This window comes from Arvicanthis niloticus, chromosome 17 (assembly GCF_011762505.2).
Source record: "Arvicanthis niloticus isolate mArvNil1 chromosome 17, mArvNil1.pat.X, whole genome shotgun sequence".
Classification (NCBI taxonomy): domain Eukaryota; kingdom Metazoa; phylum Chordata; class Mammalia; order Rodentia; family Muridae; genus Arvicanthis; species Arvicanthis niloticus.
The window spans coordinates 12,269,645-12,284,987 of NC_047674.1; the positions used below are offsets into that span (position 1 = coordinate 12,269,645).

A 15,343-nucleotide genomic window follows, 5' to 3' on the forward strand; every position below is an offset into this window, starting at 1 on the left:
TGCTTGGCCAAACCATGGTCTTACAGAGCAGGAAGAGCGGGAGAGATTAACACCCTCCCAGCACCAGCTCCCCGGGATTAAGTACTGTAAGGATGCACCTCAAGGAACTGACTTATAGGAGAGTCCTTCACTGTCTGTTATGGGAAGGAAGGATTTCTTTTGGCTCAGTTTCAGAGGCTCATCCCATGCCTATTGCTTCAGGCCTGTAGTGCGGCAAGGCATCATTGTGGGCAGATATAGTGGAACAGAACCACTCACCTCTTGGTAGGGAGCAGAGGGGAGAACAAGAAGATTCTGGAATAAGACACTCCCTCTACTTCCTCCAACAAGCCCCACCTCCTAGTCACTCATCTATTATGAACCCATCAATAGATTAAACTATCAATAAGTTAATACTATTATGATCTGATCATCCTGGCATGGCGTCACTATGCTGTAGCCTTCAACATATGAGCCTTTGAAGGAGACGTCATATTGAACCCATGGCTTTTTTTCTCCTAGTCTCCCAGCCTGTGTCTATCTCACAATGCAAAGTGTATTCCATCTGTCTCCAAGAGTCTTCACGTACTTAAAGTTCCACCATTGCTTAGAAGCCCACATTTAAAGTGTCCTCTAAGACCTGGGACAAATTTTTTGTGGTGAGCCCTTGTAAAATCAAAATGGAAATAATGTACATACTTCTAGTATGTGACGGGACAGGGTACACATTACCATACCGAAGGAGGGGACATAGAAAAACAGCAAGGAGGAATGGGGCTGAGGCAAGACGAAAACCCAGAAGGGCAAGTGTTAAGTGTTAAGTCCGTGTTTAGAAGCCAGGCCATGTGGTGCTATGATATGATGCTTTGGAAGGCCTTTCCAGCTGCAGCCCACAAGGCTTGGCTTGTTTCCAGAGATGGCTTTGCTTGTGGCCCATGGCTTTCCTCAAAAGACATTCTGTATTCTTGGCATCTCTAGTATCACGGAGTCTTCAGAGCAACGTGGTCTTTACTCTCCTAGCTTTACACACTGTCTGCTCACTGTCTGCCTTGGAGGGGGATTTAACACACACACACACACACACACACACACACACACATACACACACATGCACACATGACACACATACACACACATATGCACATGTACCTCTATGACTATATAACTCTAATGGTCCTCGTGTCTGCAAAATCAGCATCACTTGTACAATGTCAAAACTTACTGCCTGCTTGTGAAGTAACTAGGCCTGCTTGATCAAGGCTTCAGTGGCCACTGAATGTCTGGATGACTGGATACAAGGAAGAGCTTACTAAGACAGTCTTGCATACACACCTTCCTTGGTTCTAACTTTATATATGCTTTTCCATGTTTTTTCAAATCTTTCTGTTCTGGTCATTGATCCGCATTTTTACTATAAACCTGGCTAAAAGCAGCCATTCAAGCCCATGCCACTGCTGCCTGAATGCTATGCCGCCTTAAAATTTCTTTCACTAAACTAGTTAGTCCAACACTTTTAAATTCGGCCTCCCACACAGTCTAAACATGTGGACAAAATGTAACCATGTTCTTTGTCAGAATGCAGTGGGAATAGCCTCTAGCCCTAAGACCCGATAAAATGCTTGCTCTCATCTGAAACCTCATGAGTAGTTTTTACATCTGCTTTCCTCTCAATGTTCTAATCCTTTGAACTTCTGCCAGAATTAATCTCTCCTTACAGCATCCTGGGGCTTCTGTAGCCTGTGTCTCTAAACTTTACCAAATACAAAACTTAAGCCACATAGTCGAATGGCCCATTATGAGAAGAAAGGTGATTTGGAGCCAGGGTTTGGGGTGCTGGATGTTCTTCTCCAGGTGGCTTATGCTGGGATACCCAGGCAGAGGAAGTACCTGCACCCCCTCCCTTCATCTCTCATCCCTGAGGGCACCTAGAGTCCAAAGGTTGGTTTGTCTCCATCTCCCAGGAAACCGCATCATCATGGGAAAAAGCCACGTGTTCCGGTTTAACCACCCTGAGCAGGCCCGTCAGGAGCGTGAGCGAACACCTTGTGCAGAGACACCTGCTGAGCCAGTGGACTGGGCCTTTGCTCAGCGGGAACTGCTGGAGAAGCAGGGCATTGACATGAAGCAGGAGATGGAGCAGAGGTGAGGCCTAGGGCCAGCTGCTTGCCTGCCATGTCTGGTGGCCTTGTGTTCACCTGGTGCTCTTTTACAGGCTCCAGGAACTGGAGGACCAGTACCGGAGGGAACGGGAGGAGGCCACATACCTGCTGGAGCAGCAGAGGCTGGTGAGGATGCCGACTCAGATTCACAGGGCTCTATCTGCTCTAGCACACTGGGAGAGTGGACCTCTGCTCTCTCTGCTTACCCTTTCTATTGGACTGGCCCCTCTCTTGCACTCTTGTGGGCTGAGGTGAGGCTGTCTCAGTCTCCATGATGGATCCACAAGTCCTGCCTGTTTTTTCAGGACTATGAGAGTAAGCTAGAGGCCCTACAGAAGCAGATGGACTCCAGGTACTACCCAGAGGTGAACGAGGAGGAAGAAGAGCCAGAGGATGAAGGTAAGGGACTCTAGATGCCATGTCTCCTACCAACAGGGCCTGAGAGAGAGCAGGCCTCAGGTGGCTCACTGGAATCAACTGGTCTGAACTTTTGTCCTGGGAGATAAACTTCATTCATTCTGGGTGCTACTGTACAGGCAGGATTCGGGAAGTTGTACTGAAACAAGTGACCACACATTTCACATGCATAGGCCACATGTTGGCTAATGGGAGTAGGCCAGAACCATGGGTGCTGACAAGGGCTCACCCTGTTCACTGTGAAAGCTCACCAAAGACCTCATAGACTCCATAGTGGTGCACAGAGATGCTTTGATTTTCAACATACTAGGGGAAGCTCACTTAGGAAGCCTACTTAATCTTTAGGTGACCTGGAGCCTTTCCACACTGCTTGCGTGACTGGGTTTTCTGCTGGGGTCTACTTTCTCCACTCCAAGAGGAATAAAATCAGGAACACAAACACTGGGGCCCCAGCCTAGAGGGGGAGGGGCTGTTCAGAGGCTCTATCTGGGAAGAGAGGGCCAGAACCCAGCAAGTCATTCAATTTAGCCGGCCCTTCAACATCTATGTCTGGCTACAGTGGCTATGGAAGGGACTACGTGTCATTTAACAGACCACGCCAGCTATAGTGTGGACTGAGTACAGAGCACACTCGACTAGTCCTGTGGCACCTTGACCTTTGAGAGGTCAGGTTATCATAGGCTATATTGTGGCTTTCTTTAATGAGCAACATGGCTTCTCCCACAGTCCAGTGGACAGAGCGGGAGTGTGAGCTGGCATTGTGGGCCTTCCGGAAGTGGAAGTGGTACCAGTTTACTTCTCTACGGGACCTGCTGTGGGGCAATGCCATCTTCCTGAAAGAGGCCAACGCCATCAGTGTGGAGCTAAAGAAGAAGGTGGGACCCATCAGAGGCGGGTTCCCCATGAGTGATGGTCTAGTTGCTTACAGTGACTAACTCAGTACTAGCACCCAGTTGACCCCAGCCTGGACTGGGTACCCAGTATGAGCAGTTGAGGCTGAAATAGATAACCTTGTTGGCCTTGCTTGGGAGTCAACAGGCAGGGGGGGGGGGTGGTGGCCATTTTTCAACAGTTGGTTGAATAGCTTGGTGAACTGTGGAATATAGAGCTGAACTCTCGGGGGGGGGGGATGGAGCAAAGCCCCCTGGGAACTTAGCTTCCACTCAGCATGGGGTAGATAAATGGTCACCTTCTGCCCCTGACAGGTCCAGTTCCAGTTCGTTCTCCTCACAGATACCCTGTACTCCCCGCTGCCGCCAGACCTACTGCCCCCAGAAGCTGCCAAAGATCGAGAGACGCGGCCCTTCCCCAGAACCATCGTGGCAGTGGAGGTCCAGGACCAGAAGAATGGGGCCACCCACTACTGGACACTAGAGAAACTCAGGTGCAGAGGGTGGGCAGTGAGGTGGATGGTGGATAGGGCACAGGCTGGGCTCTGCTTCACAGGAATGCCACTGCGTCTCCTGGTTTTGTTCTGGTACTGAAGGAGCAGTTAGGCAGCAGAGGGACTCGGAAGGTGGCTCAGTGTCCCCAGCCAGGTCTATGCCAAGGGCCTCAGAGATGGGGGGTCCGTGGCTCCTCTACTCTGATTCCCTGAGGGAAGTTATCTCAGTCCCTGGAAGGCTGAGGACCTAGACAGGTGGACGAGCATCTGCAGTGTGTGCCACCATTGTGGATTTCTCGACTGCTTGTGTGTTGTAAGAGGACTTCTGCCTCTGTGGACACTTTCTCTAACTCATGCCAAGTCTTCATGTACAATGGTGACTGGCTGATGATTTAGACATCTGTGTGAGAAGAGGAGAATATGCTCACAGCACGGAAACAGGAACCACACAGCCTGCAGGGCCATGACTGGACACCAGGGCAGGCCAGGAGTGGGAAAACCAGAACATTCCTTGGACATCTGAGGAAACTATGGAGCAGATGGTCTCTATGGGCCAGCTTCCTGGAATTGAGGCCAGCTTTGGGCAAGGGGCCCTCCTAGTCTCTTGCTGACCTCGGTGATTTAAAGCAGAGATAACATTGGTCAAGTGTGTGAGGCCTTAGAAAGAGGTGTGGACTTGGGGTCTGTTGGTTTGTATGTAGAAGGCAGGCTCGCTAATGGCTAATGAGTTGTTGGCTATCCTTAGGGATGAGGTAGAATAGTGGTTCTCAATCTGCGGGTCTTGACCCCCCTTTGGGGGTTGAACAATCTTTTCACAGGGGTGTCCTAAGGCCATTGGAAAACACAAATATTTACATAGCAAATTTACAGTTATAGAGTAGCAATGCAAATAATTTTATGGTTGGGGGTCACCACAACATGAAGAACTGTACTAAAGGGCCACAGCATAAGAAGGTTGAGAACCATTGAGCTAGGAAGAGTGGACTCTTCTCAGTCATCCGGGCCTTCAGAGGATGGCAAATATGGACAGGAAAACATGAATAGTAGGGGTACCCTTTTCTTGTTCAATCACTGTGTGCTACATGTTCTCCACTCATCCCCCAGGAAGCTAGGTTGTATATATCACCATCAGTAGTAGGTGTTTATCCCTCTAGAAGCCAAACTCGGAGGCCCCTAGCATATACAATCTCATGTTCTTCCTCCTACATTTTGCCCTACCTTCTCCATTCTTCTCCATTCCCTTCCTGCCTCACCTGGGCTCACTACAAGAGCTTTCAGGGCTGTGGTGTGAATCCTATTTCTGAGCTACAGTAGGGCATCTCTCTGCTTCCCTGTCAGCTCCCCATCTGCCCAAAGGCACCAGGAATCAGTCAGTCAGCTCTCTGCTGTCCCTGTGTGGTCTGCCTGCTCAGCTCACCTTGCTGTCACCAGGGAGGGCTTGGGAGGCATGGACCACAGAGAGGTTTCTAGCTGCCAGAACTCTGGGCCAATGACCCTGGCAGGATGCTGGAATCCTATGTCCTAGGAGGAGGACTGGGGTGCCAGGATATTTCTGGACATTGGTCTTTGAACCCCCACAGGCAACGCCTGGACCTGATGCGGGAAATGTATGACCGGGCTGCAGAGGTTCCCTCCAGCGTCGTTGAGGACTGTGACAACGTGGTGACTGGAGGGGACCCCTTCTATGACCGCTTCCCCTGGTTCCGGCTGGTGGGCAGGTGGGCACCTCCTCCCTTTCCTTGTAGAGAAAGTGAGACGGTAGTGGGGTCAGAGCCCAGACCCTGAACTGGCCTGGCCTGAAGGGAAAGGAGCCAAATTCCACTCCTGTCTTTCCCTTAGTCATCCTTCCTCACATATATGTAAGCCCAGCTTTTTTAGGGAGCCTGGGGTGCCATCTTGTTAGTACTGCCTATGCCTACCGTGCTACATGTTTGTGTGTGCGTGTGTGTGTTGCCCAAGCACCCAGGAGACTAGAGCAGGCATTCCAGGTCACTGGTGTTTTGGGGGGTGGGAACACAGAGGTAAAATTACAGAGTACACCTCTTCCCTTGTTTTCCAACCTGATGTTTGTGCCCAGCCTCCGACCCCATATTGTTCAAGGAGGTCCTCCAAGAGTTTTGGCTACGGCCAGTCCGGACCTCTGATGTCACTCATGGTGGTGCTTTCCAAAACCTTCTTGACCATGGATCTTCTTGTCGTTAGTTTGGGGTGTTTTGTTTTGTTTTCTTTTCCCAGCCCAGACTGGGTGCATTTTTGTTTCTTGTCTTTTAAAGCAGCATTTCTTGATGGTTGGTGTTTTAGTTTTTAACAGAAGTGCTCCCTGTCCCTCCCAACCCCTACCCACCTTCCCCGGGGTAGCTGGTGTTAACTTCTCTCTGTCTTGTCGCACTAACCTCAGTTCAGTCATCTCTGGCTGCAACAGCTACCCTCTTCTCAACACATGCATGAGCGAGCGCATGGCTGCTCTCACCCCCTCCCCCACCTTCTCAAGCCCCGACTCCGACACCACCGAGCCTGCTGAGGAGCAGAGCGTGGGGGAGGAGGAGGAGGAGGAGGAGGAGGAGGAGGAGGAGGAGGAGGAGGACCTGGAGGACGACGTCTTTCCGGAGCACACGCTGTGCGACGGCCAGGACCCGTTTTACGACCGGCCCCCCCTGTTCAGTTTAGTAGGAAGGTTGGTGAGGTTGAGGCACGCATGCTGGGGAGGAACCAGCTCTTTTGCTCAGGAGCACTGCTGTGGGTATCAGGGCAGACACCCGACCCTCTGGGCCAGGCGGGCAGGTTAGTGCTAGCCTCTGAGGGGGTTGAGGGAGTCAGGCTCCCTCTTGTGTCTTCATGGTGGGACAAGTGCACATTTAGGAGATAGATGCTCTGAGATACTCTGGCTCAGCAGGGAGAGTCTGGATCCAGTGGCAGGAGAGACGGGCTAGGAACACACAACTACAGCCACGCACTCCTGGTGCCCGCCCACCCTGGGTGGCTGGGATAGTTCCTGTAGTGGCCATCAGAAGTGGTCAAGACTCGGGCATTGCTGCTGTTGACTCCTTGTGCTGGGCTCAAGGGGTATTTGAGAGGGGAAGAACGAAGTCGGCAGCTTTTGTCCCCAAATCCTTGTCTTGGGAATAAGCTTTGTTCAACTGAGGTGGCTTCTGAGTGCTCTGCTGTAGTCCAAAGAGAAGGTGTTCTGTGTTCTCAGTGCCACCCTGTTCTGAGAAAAGTTGCAGGGCTATGAGCCACCCAGGGGAGGAGAGGAAGGCCCTCCATTTGCCTTAATATTGTAGAGCCCGGCTGATGAGGTAGCTCCTGATCTCCCAGGCTAGCATGGTGAGATGGACACATAACCTTTACAGAGAAGCCCTGGCCTCTTGGTTTCCAGGATAGGTGAGAGGCTGAGGTCGGGGAAGTGGGTTACAGGGATGTAGGTCTAGCTGTTAGCTCCATCATGCGGGCAAATGACTTCAGAAATGCTAGGGCTTGTAGTCTACCTGCTTGGAACGGCAACAGTTTTGGTAGCATCTTCTCCTGGAGTTTAAGATTGCTCTAGGGTAATGGGAGTTTTAGAACTCTTGATCTTGGAGCACAAGTGTTGAAAGCTGAAGGCTGAGGATGGTCCCTTGCAGACTGTGGTGTTTCTGTGGATTCCTTCCTTGAATGAGGGTGAGGGCCCGAGACATCCTCCCCCTTTCAGAAGGTAGCAGGTCCCATCACTGGCCAGGATCTGCTCTGATTAGTTTTTCTGTCACAAGCTAGCATTAGGTATGATGAACTAGCGAACTGGACAAATGAGTAGCATCTCCGAGTCCAAGATACCCTGGGTCTGGACTTGTACCCTGCTGGGCCTGGGCAAGAGCTGCAGATTCCAAGCCACTTCTGGACAGGCTTCTCTCACTAAGCCTTGGGCTACAGTACCAGACCTCCCATGTCTGCTGGGCCCTGGGAGTGGTTCCGGGTGTCAGGTAGCCAAAGGGTCAGGAGACACAGGGAACAATGACATGAGGAGAAATGGGGTCTGGTCTCTGCAGTCTCATGAAAAGAGCTGGGTCCTTCCAACGTCGTTTCCCCTCTTGTGGATTTGAGATTTTACAAAATAGCCAAACTTAGCAAAAGTCATCCCTGAGAGGCCCGGCCCCCTGTATCGTGGGGTGGTCTGTGCAAGGCTTCATTTGGCAACACCCTGACCTTTCGGTTTGGCAAGAATTGGCTTTTCCGCGAAGCAGCTCTGCAGCCCTAGCCCCGAGGAGGGCTCCACCTTGGTTGTTATTTAATCCTCTGGTAGCTGCTGGCTCTCTCTCCAAAGCTTAAGCAAAATTGGGGTGCCCACTCTCGTCCCCTCTGGAAAGGCTTCCCTGGGTCCCAGCATGTGTCTCTGCACCTCACCAATCTGTGGTTAGCGCTGCCTCCTCCCTCCTGCCTCGCCACACGTGCCGCTCTGCCCGTTCTACCCTCCTCTTTGGGGCATTTTAGCCTGCTTTAAGGTGCTCTGGGCCCTGGGCAGGCCTCTCGTGGGCATAGCCAATACGTCTCCTCACATCCAGGGTCTCTGATAGTCAGGTGGCTTGGGGATGTGGGTGAATCAGCCGATTAAGTGGGCCCGGAGGCTCCTGTTGCCTAATTAACACCCTTCCAGAAGATGGAGGCAGAGGGAGCAGTGCAGAGAGGATAGTAAGAGTAAAGGGTCTGGGGAGGAGCTAGGGAGGGCACCAGATAGATACATGTTAACCCAGCGAGAGGCTATACTCAACAGCTCTGTGCAGCCCTGAGTCTCTTAGCTCCATGCTGCGGCCTCCTGCCTTTGCCAGGATGGCTAAGGATGGTTCTTCCGATCTCAAGAGCAGCTGGGTGTGTGAATGGTGTAGCATGTCAAGGTTGGCAAGGGCTGTGTTCTGACGCTGCAGTGGCTGACACTAGTTTCTAGCTGTTTCTGGTGCCTGGAGAACAGGTAAGATGAAGACTGGAGTATATTGTCCCTGCTCTGAGCAGTGTGTGCCTGGGTGCCTGCATCTCCCAGGTATGCTGGTTGGATGAGTCCTACACAGAGTCAGGCACAGAATCTTCCAAATTAAGTTTGTAGCCCCTTCAAAGCCAGCACTGCCCCTGGGAGGCAGTTCAATCCCAAAGGTCTCATCTAGCTGAATGACTTCACCATAGCGCCAAGTAGACTGGGCTGGTCATTTAGAGATGGGGGGTGGGGAGGGGGTGCGGATATTGCATTCTTTTTGCCTTCTCCAACATCTAAAGCTAGACCCACAGTTCCCATTTGAGCTGTCTGAGGATCATGAGGTCAGTAAGCAGAGGCTTTGGCCACTAATGGTACTTCTTCAGTACATAACCCCAGCTTCCAGAGAAAGATTAGGGTGGGTTGGATGTGGGCCCCGTCTTTCCTACAGTTCGGATATAGCCATGGCATCTTAGAATTTTTCTCCCTCTAATGGGAGGAGGTTCTTAAAGATGCAATACAAGACTTATTCTGTGATTAGTTGCACTGACAAGCAATGATTTGCAGGGCTGAGAGAGACCTAGAGGGTCTCATCCTACCTCTGGCCCTTGCTGCCAGCCCTGACTTCTGCCTGACGTTTTTATCCCTCAGTTTCTTCTCTTGTGAAGTGGGCACTCTACCTGCTCTAATGGGCCACGCTATAGACTCTAGACTCTACATCCATACAGGAGGAGGGCACAGCTAGCTAAATTGAGGGGCATCATATTAGGACATAGTTGGTAATCTACCTTCCTTCCAGGTGTTGGGGAACACAGCTGTGGCAGGATGTGTAGTTTCTCTTTGGGTCCCACAGTCTCTGGTGTCATCCCACTTTACAATAGGCCCCATAGAGAGCCTGGATGGCCACCTGATGCAGTCTTATCTCTCTACCTCCCTGGGTACTGCTCCAGACCCTCCAGTTCTGGACAGTGGGGAAGAGCAAGCAGCGAGTGTATGATATCTATGAGCTTCCCCATGGGTGCTTATGGAGTTAGGGTTACCTCTGCAGTTCCAGTTGGACCCATCTGGATACCTGGAACCTGGGCTCTGTTGATTCCAAGCTGTCTCTGTGGCATTTCCTCCTGAGCCCTCTAGTGAGGCAGCCTAGGTCGTCAGGGCCTTGGGATGGCAGAGATAGGTTTCAGTCCAGCTCAGGAATCCTGAACAGCCAGCACAGGGCCTTCATCTGGGCCGCCATTGTGGATATTCCCACACACTCCTCAATTTGGTCTCCATTTCCTTTCTGCAGCAATTTTCTGATTGGTACCTGGAGCAAAGGGGTTTGGGCCAGTACTGTTCTTGAGAGTGTACTGTGCTAGGGTAAATGGATTCCATGGAGGTATCCCAAGGAGGCCTCCTGAAGGTAGCTGCCATGCACCATCAGAGGCTTGATTTAGAGGGTTTTGCTAGAATGACTTGCTGAGGCTCTGCCATATACAAAAAAGCACAGAAAACCAGAAAGTTTACAGATTCCTAAAGTCAGAAGATGGAAAGAGAAGAACGAAAATGGGCTGTTATGAGAAAGACAGATGCTCCAGGGATCCATTGACCCATGTGGCCAGATGAAGGTTAAGCTTCGGGGCAGTAAGTTGGGGCTGGCCATCTTGGACCTCTTGGGGCTTGGATGATTCTGTAAGCAGCTTGGGCATCATTGAAGGTTTGGGGACTTCTATGTGACAGGTGCCCTACAACCCTCTAGGGACAGTTAAGAGAGGCAGGGTGGTGGTGAGACCAACTAAGAGAGTTCTAGCAAGATTCTTGCAACTGGTGGCATTGACTAGAAAGGAGGTCTAGGACAGTGCCCGGGCATCTGAGGGATCGGTACACACTCCAAGTTGCATCTGCCTGATAAGGGTGACACTAGGATGGGATTGTGCCTCACCAACAGATAAACTCTAGAAGGAGCTCCAAGGTTGAGGAGCTTGGTGCTGCCCCGTGGGAAGCAGGCATCAAAGCTCTAAGGGTTAAAGCTGATTAGCAAGTCCTTGTCCGGCCCAGGTCCTCAGCCCTTGAAGCAGGCTGGAACCCTCTCTTCAACTGTTCTCTTCTCAGACAGCCATGTCCTGGCTGAGCTGGGCTGTGCCCTCCACTTACCGAGGCCATTCCCTCCTCTCTGTCTCCACCTCCTGTCTCCTCTGAGCACTGAAAACCCTCCTCCCTCCCTCGCCCCCTGCCTGTTCCCAGCCCACCTTGCTGGTTCCCTCTGGCTGTCTCGCCGCTTTGCTCTGCTTTGCAGCTTCATGTTGTGTGTGAGCCGGCTTTGGTGTCACTGGTGTGAAGGCACACACTGAGGGTCGCCTGTGACTATGGCTCTGCTCCTGCAGGGCCTTCGTATACCTGAGCAACCTGCTGTATCCTGTGCCCCTGGTGCACCGCGTGGCCATCGTCAGCGAAAAGGGAGAAGTGAAAGGCTTCCTCCGTGTGGCGGTGCAGGCCATCTCAGGTATGTTTGGGACCAGGTAGTATGGGACCCTGAGTCCCTGGGGGCTTGAGAAAGTCTTCCTTTACAGGCAAAGGTGGGAGGAATAATATTATGCAGGAAGTGATATGAAGCTGGTCTCATTAAGGACTCCCAGCTTCCCTGTGGCCAACATGAACCTTTTCTCACTTTCCCAGGCAAGTAGACAGGTGAGTCTTGAAGGGAAAACCCCTGGTGTTGAGCCCTTGGCTCTGGCTTCCTAGAGTCTTGGACTAGATAGGAATACCCAAGATGCCTGAGCCTGATCTAGCTTGAAGTCTGAGTCCCTACCTATCAAACTGTTCAGGTGGATCCAGAGATTGCCTTGTGCCTCCTAGCAGTGTGGACTGTCTGACAGCCTAGACTACTATTCACTTTCCCCATAGCCAAGGGAGCCTGCAGACTGCTAGTCCCTGCCAGTGTGGCTCTCAACAGCTGCCTCAGTTTCTCTTCTATTCTCCACCCCCAGGTCCTGGTCTTAGGCACAAGCCTAAGCTGGAAGCTGCAGACCCTCCTTGTCTGTGGGTCTGAAGATGGAGGCTGTTGTAGAGGCAGATATTTTTCTCATTATCCCGTCCCTCCATCATGGCCAGGAGGTACCAGGACTAGCCAGCTGCAGGGGCCCTTGGGTCTCAGTTTGCTCACCTATAGGCCTAAATGTACTTCCTGCATGGTGAGAATGTTCGTAGGACCACAGAGAATAGTATGAGGGTCATGGCTCAAAAGGTATCTGCAAGTCGGTGGTAGTGTCTGCTGTAATGGCAGCTCAAAGATGCCATTCTCTGCCCTAGACCATGGCCTCCCTTCCTGGGATACTCACTGTCCTTGGCTTCCCAGGCACCCTGGAAGAGGGGGAGATAAAAGAACAGAGCGGGACTAAGTGAGGTGCTACAGGTTAGCTAGGGTTAGGCTGGGGTGCTCAGTGTGGGCACCTGGAGGATCTGAGAAGCTAACAGCTCAGCGTGTTATGTACTCCCAGATTCTCACATACTCTAGACTGTCATACACCCAAGTTCTCCTACCTCCAGGTTATCATGTCCCGACTAGTCCTTTGGCTCTCATACTCTCAGAGTCTCATAACCCAAAGTTCTCATACCCCAAATACTACTGATATGCTTGCACCCTCAGGTTCTTATGTGCCACAGGGTTTCATACTGCCTTCCCCCAGATTCTCATACCCCAGATGCTCACACTCCAGGTTCTCACACCCTCAGGATCTCACACCCCAGGTTCTCAAACCTGAGGTTCTCACCCCCTACCTGCTCCCACTCCCAGGTTCTCACACTGAGGCTCTCACACTCCAGGTTCTCACACCTGGGGTTCTCATACCTGGGGTCTCACACCCCAGGATTTCACACCCCAAGTTCTCACCCCCAGATGCTCACATTACCAGGTTCTCACACTGAGGCTTCTCACACCCCTCAGGTTCTCACACCCCCAGAATCTTACATTGAGGTTTTCACACCTGGGGTTCTCACACCCAGGGTTCTGACACTCCTGAGTTTTTATACCTCTGACCTTGATATGCCTCTTTCTCCTCTACTCTGAAATGTCTAATCACTTCCCTGGTATTCTGGCCACATTAGGTGACTTTCCTTCTACGAATTAAGTTAATCATTGTCTATAATGTCAAACTCTCCTCCGCTTGTGATTTCTACAAGTTCTCCCCCACTAATCCCACCCTGGCTCCCACCTGTCACCAGCCATGTTGTGCTCATGATTGCTTAGATGAGTAGACTGTCACTGTTTCCCTCCCACACTGGTCCAGAGGTCCCACCTAGCGAGGGGCAAGGAGCAGGTGGATTCTGAGCCAGTAGAGAACCCGGACTTCAGTACTTCAGTATCCTGGCCACATTGTTGGAAAGTGAATGTTACCGAGACATAAGTGTGGACTTAGGGGAGCAGGAGCATCCAGAACAACTTCCTTTCTGAGGGCCTTCCTTTCCTATCCTGCCAGGCCGTCCTCCTCTCTGGTCTAGCAGCTCTCACCATCACTGGGTAGAGGTCTCCATTTTGTCCATGTATTTCTAGAATCCAAGGGACTTTCCCACAGCCCCTGTGGGGGACAGTCACTGCCTTGTTCTGTTCTCAGTGAGAAGGACCCTGGAAGGGATCCTTAGGAGGGCTGGTGAGTGACCTATCTCCAAAGGCCACCACTCTAAATTTACTGGGACTCAGTGGGTCCCCCATGTATCAGATGAGGTCTAATAGGAAGGTGCATGGGGGCTCAGAGCTCAGGCCTTTAGTCACCCCAAGTCATATTTCAGGAAAAAAAAAGGCCTGTGATGAAATCTGACCTGTGTTGGTCCCCTAAATCTTATATGAAGACCACTAGATTTTACTGTATTTGGTGTTGCGACTAATATTTCCCTATCTGTCAATGGAAGAAAGGAGTTTAGGAAACACACCACCTTGTCACCCCTCCTTGCCCTGTGGCCATAGGCTGGGGTCAGCTCATCCACTGAACCCTACTGGGGCTGACCCTGGCTATCAGACATTGCTAGTAGAACTACCCACAATTTGGAAGGTGGCATAATAGGGCCCATAGGCTCTGAAGAGGGTGGTAGAGGTGTATTAAGACCCTCCTGTTCTCTTCTGAACACCAAGATCTGGTAGTTCAGTGCCAGACTATGTAGGGCTTGTGGCTTATATAGAGTGGTCCTTGGCAAGAACCAACCTCTGCATCCCTGAGGCAACATAGGGTGGTGGTCAGTGTGTCCTGGTGACTACTGAGTTACAGGTAGTGATGTAGCTGCTCAGTCCAGTGAAGAATCTGGTCACGTATTGCTATACCCTCTCCAAAGCCTGAGGTCACTTGGCCTGGCTTTATCCACTATGGAAAACAAGTTAACCAACCGCCTGCATGTTCCCCTTGCAGCTGACGAAGAGGCTCCAGATTATGGCTCAGGTGTCCGTCAGTCAGGAACTGCTAAAATCTCCTTTGACGACCAGCATTTTGAAAAGGTACTATGACGGCTTGCCCTGTACACTGGGGAACCTCTTCCACTGATCCCTAGGCTCTGAGGGTCAGCCTCAGTGGGGCTCCATGGGTCTTTGTGTCTGTCCCATTCCTTGCTGTCCAAAACACACAATGTCACTTTCCCAGTTTGTCAGGACCCACTTGGTCCAACCATCTTCCTGAGTCTCACACAGCAAGGCATAGAGTTGGTAAGTAGAGACAGCTTTTAGACTAGGCACCCCCGTTTTCCCCTCTCTCGGGTTAGAAGTTCTCAGAGTTCCCACAGCATTCTAGATTTTCTACCATCCTTCCTTCCTTCCTTCCCCACCACCTATGGGAATGGGGATGACCTCATTGAGACCACCCACCTCTGATCCTCACAGAAAGAACTATCTTAGGAGTCAGTAGAGAGGTTGAGCCGATGTAGTACCCCTCCCCAGATGTGCTTCCTTGGCTCTCTGCCTCAAGATCTCAGTCTAAGGGTGTCCAAGAGTCTGCCTGTCATCTCCCCCAGGAAGGCACCCTGCTCTGGTGCCCTGGAGGGTAGAACTAAGGCCAGGAGTGGCTCCCTATTTTCCTTCACCATGTCTCTTGCACTGAGGCAGATGGAGTGCTCTTCACCTCAGTTCATCCAAACCAGAATGTCAAAGTGGGCCACTCATGGCAATGGGGGTGGAGGCCTGGAGAGGTGGCTGCTTCATCTCGGGATCAGTGGCAAGTCTGCGTCAGGATGCTAGAGACCCAGGCTCCAGTGCACAGATCTCTATAGCCCGTGACAGGGTAGCCTAGGCTTAGCCAACTAGCTCTCCAGCTCTCACTGTCTTCACAGTTCCAGTCTGAGTCCTGCCCTGTGGTGGGGATGTCCCGCTCGGGGACCTCCCAGGAGGAGCTGCGCATTGTAGAAGGCCAGGGTCAGGGGGCTGATGCTGGGCCTTCAGCTGATGAAGTTAATAACAATACCTGCTCAGGTGGGTGCAGCTCCACTGTGTGTGGACCATGTGTGTGTGGGATC

At 51.6% G+C, this 15,343-nt stretch overlaps 1 protein-coding gene across 13 annotated transcripts in view; it reads left to right on the forward strand.

Annotated features, from left to right (window-relative positions):
- The window catches only part of Kif1a (kinesin family member 1A), an 87,292-nt gene that overhangs the window by 45,599 nt on the left and 26,350 nt on the right, over window positions 1-15,343 (forward strand). For 6 of the 13 annotated variants that reach the window (XM_034521529.2, XM_034521530.2, XM_034521532.2 and 3 more), the window contains 9 exons: window positions 1,941-2,121; window positions 2,192-2,264; window positions 2,444-2,537; window positions 3,282-3,430; window positions 3,761-3,939; window positions 5,520-5,657; window positions 11,239-11,357; window positions 14,251-14,336; window positions 15,161-15,299. In XM_034521529.2, the coding sequence (XP_034377420.1) occupies window positions 1,941-2,121; window positions 2,192-2,264; window positions 2,444-2,537; window positions 3,282-3,430; window positions 3,761-3,939; window positions 5,520-5,657; window positions 11,239-11,357; window positions 14,251-14,336; window positions 15,161-15,299 (1,158 nt within the window). Of the gene's footprint in view, window positions 1-1,940; window positions 2,122-2,191; window positions 2,265-2,443; window positions 2,538-3,281; window positions 3,431-3,760; window positions 3,940-5,519; window positions 5,658-6,337; window positions 6,614-11,238; window positions 11,358-14,250; window positions 14,337-15,160; window positions 15,300-15,343 lie in introns of all 13 variants that reach the window. The other 7 variants (XM_034521524.2, XM_034521525.2, XM_034521526.2 and 4 more) reach the window with 2 other exon arrangements.